The sequence below is a fragment of the Condylura cristata genome, unplaced genomic scaffold (assembly GCF_000260355.1).
Source record: "Condylura cristata isolate star-nosed mole 26May11 unplaced genomic scaffold, ConCri1.0 scaffold00034, whole genome shotgun sequence".
Lineage (NCBI taxonomy): Eukaryota > Metazoa > Chordata > Mammalia > Eulipotyphla > Talpidae > Condylura > Condylura cristata.
Window position 1 is genome coordinate 2,772,129 of NW_004567135.1, and position 4,402 is coordinate 2,776,530.

General features: G+C 61.5%; 1 protein-coding gene across 1 annotated transcript; it reads left to right on the forward strand.

Annotated features, from left to right (window-relative positions):
* Positions 1-422: 422 nt before the first annotated feature.
* LOC101622998 (retinol dehydrogenase 16) lies at positions 423-4,128 on the forward strand. The gene is made up of 6 exons (XM_004692430.2): positions 423-503; positions 757-1,093; positions 1,861-2,049; positions 2,081-2,135; positions 3,227-3,390; positions 3,884-4,128. The coding sequence occupies exons 2-6, from the start codon at positions 781-783 to the stop codon at positions 4,126-4,128; spliced, it is 966 nt and encodes a 321-aa protein (XP_004692487.1). The 5' UTR covers positions 423-503; positions 757-780.
* The last annotated feature ends 274 nt before the right edge of the window (positions 4,129-4,402 follow it).

Sequence of the window (4,402 nt, forward strand, 5' to 3'; positions counted from 1 at the left end):
GAGGGCTCCGTGGGGTAAAGCAGCTCTGCCTGCCCGGGGCTGAGTGGGCTGTGGGCCCTGGCGGCCACGCGGGTCACAGGAAGGCGTGGGGGACAAGACGTGGGAGAGGGACCTGTGAACCAGAGATGAGGTTGCCCAGGTGCTCTTTGAAACGGAGGGTGAGGTGGTCAGTGGGCCTTATCTACGCCGAGCACACCCACCTGACCCCGTGGGCTGAGCCGTTCCTCACAGCCTGAGGTGCTTCTGGACTCCCTGAGCGCTTTGCACAGCTGGCAAATGCCAATAAGCAGGAGGCTGTGCCCGCACCCCAGTGGCCCAGGCCAGGGCTCGTGATGGTGACGCTCCCTGGCCACACCCGGCGGCCTACCCCTTAAAGCCTCTCCTGGCTCCTGGCTCCTCGCGCCAGCTCCAGAGAGGCTCGTCTTTTCTCTTCCAGTCCTGCCTTGCTTCTTCTAGGGCGAAATCCTCTCGTGAAACTCACCGGTTCCAGCTGAAGCTCTCTGGTGAATTCCTTCTCCGAGGGGATGTCGGGACCTACACAATATGGGGGCTGTAACAAAGAGGGGACAGGGCCTGTTGAAGGAAATGTTTTGGGGGGGCAGGAAATGAGATTGTCGAGGGCCTCTCGGTCCTCACAACACAGTCCAAAGAGCGCCGAGACAGAAAGAGCTCCAGAGGCGCTAACGGGGGGGAACTGAATATTCCGTGCCAGGGAGCCTGCAGCCAGAACCCTGATTCAGTCTCTTTCTCCTGCAGCCCGCGGCGTGGCCCCTGCGTGCCATGTGGCAGCTCCTGCTGGCCCTCGTGAGCCTGTACTACCTTGTGCGCTGGCTCCGGGAGCGCCAGGTGGTGAGCAACCTCAGCGACAAGTATGTCCTCATCACGGGCTGTGACTCGGGCTTCGGGCACCTGCTGGCCCGGCAGCTGGACCGGCGGGGCCTGAGGGTGCTGGCTGCCTGCCTGACGGAGCGGGGGGCACACGAGCTGAGGGAGCAGACGTCACAGAGGCTGGAGACCGTGATCCTGGACGTGACCAAGTCCGAGAGCATCGCTGCGGCCGTCCAGTGGGCGAAGGAGCGCACGGGGTCCCGAGGTAGCGCCGGACCCCCATGTCCTCTTCTCTATGCAGGGGGGAGCTTTGCCTGCGGCATGGGGTGCCCTGTCTGCTTTGGGTCTTGAATTCTCACGCGCTTTCCTCAGCTCAGCCAGCTCAGGGGATGATTCTCCTCTCTGTCCATGGCCTCTTTGCTGCCAACGTTTGGACTGGGGTTTTGGGGTGCACCTACCCCCATGTGATTACACCTCCGTATACTGGGTCGAGCTTCCTTCCTCACTAGGCACACAGGGCTTGCGTGGGCCCAGGAGCCTCTCTGGGGGAGCAGGACACAGCTGGAGGATTCACGGTCTGTGGGTCTGATGCGCTCCGCCCGTGTCTTGCTGGTGGCAAGCGACTCCCCAGAGTAGTGACACTCCGTATTCACACAGTAGCCCTCAGCGCTCAGAACCAGCCCAGGGTGCTGAAACACTCATGCCCAGTCATGTGCTTTATCCGCTGTCCTTACCCACCCTTCGCCCTCGCGCCCCCCCCACCCCCACATATGGGTGAGTCTCCACAGATGGGCCCGAACGTCTGAAACGCAGGAGGAGGGCGCCATGTCCGCCAGGCCTTGCTGCCGTTGCAGCCCAGCGGCCTGACCTGTGTCCTGCAGGACTCAGGGGGTCCTGTCCCCTTTGCAGGCGGCCAGTCGACTCTGCTCCCCCAACTCCTCATGCAGCCTGCATGATGGAGGGGTGAGGGGACCCCAGTGTGGGCCCTCAGGGCACAGCTCAGAGGTGCAGTCTCTCTCCCTCTCTGTCCAGGACTCTGGGGCCTGGTCAATAACGCTGGCACTGCTGTGCCTTCAGCACCGAATGAGTGGCTGACCAAAGAGGACTTCATGAAGGTCCTGGACGTGAACCTGCTGGGGGTGATCGAGGTGACCCTGGGCATGCTGCCCCTGGTGAGGAAGGCGAGGGGCCGCATTGTCAATGTATCCAGTGTCATGGGCCGTCTGTCTCGCAGGCCGGGTCTCCCTGATAGGTGGTGGCTACTGCATCTCCAAGTACGGCGTCGAGGCCTTCTCGGACTCCCTCAGGTACTCGTGCCCACAGCCCCTCTGTCCAGGCAGCCTGACCCTGGGGTTCGCTTCATGCACACGGGAGGCTCTTCCTTCTGGACCCCGCTCGCTCGGTCCTTCCCCTGAGAGCACCTTCCCGCTGGGTCAGGGTGGCCCAGCCCTGTGGAGTTTGTCTCATCCCGCTGACCAGGCCCCTCAGAAAGTGTCTGGGGCATCATTTCAACTGCTATGATTGGGTCGATGCGGCCCAGACGGTAAGTCCCACGGTACCTGGGGTCCTGAGTGGAAGACAGCGGTCACGCCTTGTCTGCCGGTGACTCACAATCACTCACTGTGAAACAAGAAAGGTCTCTCTGACATAAACACCTGTCGGTGTAGAAAGAGACAGCTGCCGGGCCGGTGTGGCCAAGGTCACGTGAGTGGGCGATGTTGTTGTCAGCTGAGCTAGGGGAGGGCGTGGGCATCTGGTCAGAGCTGGGCATGTGGAACCGAGCTGGCAGGCCTGGTAACCTAGCAAAATAGGCCTGGAGACCTCTGGGTGAGAGGTGTGGACACTGCCTCTCTCTGCGGGGTGCTGGCCAGCAGACAGGAGGGGCTTGACGGGATGTGGGTCCGTGCCAGGTGTGGGCTTTTATGGTGGTGAGACCCCCCTCGGCCACCCCTTCTGGAAGTAGGCATACGTTAACTCAGCTGTTGAGACCCCAGTCGGCAAGGGGCACTGTGACTGGGCAGTGGAGGGCAGGCGGAACGATGCCCCGGCAGGCGGCCACACTAGCTCTGTCAGCCAGGGGTGGCTGGAGAGGGAAGGGGCCGCAGGTGAGTGTGGAGCGAGGAAGTGGCCGTAGCCGGTGTCCTCTAAATAAGGGCTCTACGCGGGCCGCCCCGGGCCAGCTGCACCAGAAGGGGGCCTGTGTGCGGGCAGCAGGAAGTGCTCGAGCGTGTGTGGACTGCTGTGTCGTGACCGTCCCTTTCCAGATTTCTCGCGCTTGGACCCTCTGGGCGTTGAGCTTTTCCCACCCTACTCTGTCTTCAGCTTCCGCGGTTTTGGTGATTATTAGTGTGTTTGTCCTCGAAACCAGCGATCAGGGCCCTCTGCTGTGTGCCTGCAGGAGGGAGCTCTCCTTCTCCGGGGTGAAGGTGGCCATCGTCGAGCCGGGCTACTTCAAGACCGCTATGACCACCACTGAGAATATTTCTCACTGCCTCCAAAATGCGTGGGAGCGCGCCAGCCCTGAGGTCAAGGAGTTCTACGGCGAGGCGTTTATGGCATCCTGTGAGTGAGCCGTGGGCCGTGGGGCGAGGCACAGCTGGAGTGGGTCCCTGCGTAGTGTCCCCTGGGGTCTCAGGTCCACGTCGGGGCTGACTCACCTTCGGGGGACATTGCAACCCACCAACGGGCCCCACATGGTCACCTGGTCACGACAAAGGATCAGGCCTGTGGATCTGGGCCCCCCCCCATCATCTGGGGGGAAAGCGCAGCCAAGTGGGGTGCTCCCCTGATTCAGGGTGACCTGGAGCAGCTGGTGGCAGGTACCGACATTTCCAGGGTCTGGAGACTGCGCTGTGCCTGCCCCCAGCATATGCCCCACGGGCACCTGTGGACAAGTCCGGGGTAAGAATTGTGGCTCATTCTAGTGACCCCAAGGCAGTGACTTGAGTGTAATTTTGGGCGACCCAGCAATTCGCAGAAAGTTTTTGATTTAAGTTGTTCACAGACGGAGGCTGGGAAGTCAGACACTATGGGGACTCTTTGTCTTTCTGGACAGGCAAGAAATTCTTTGCTCTAGTAAATCCATTGTGGCCTGACAGTCTGTCCCTGGCGACGGACTGCATGGAGCACGCGCTGACCGCCCGCCACCCCCGCACCCGCTACTCGGCCGGCTGGGACGCCCAGTTCCTCTACATCCCCATGAGCTACCTGCCCACCAGTGCGGTGGACGCCATGATCTACTGGTTTTCCCCAAGGCACACCATGGCCTTTTACAGGCGACTGAGGCACATTATAGGCTGAAACTGGGTGCTGTGTGAGGGGCTGATAGGTCAGACGGTGCAGTGAGGGGGCACTCTGGTCCCTAGGGAACACCCCCACCCTCTCGGGCTTCTTCCCAAATGACCCAGGACTCTGGGAATGCTAGGCGCAAAGAATGAAGCTTTGTAGCTGTAGAAAAGCTCATATCTGCACCTTGCGCCCACGAGCCCCCCAAGGCCCTGAACTTCACGTCACCCTGATACATGAGGATCCAGCTGAGGGCGTGCTCAGGCCAGGGCGAACCCACCTGCTCGGT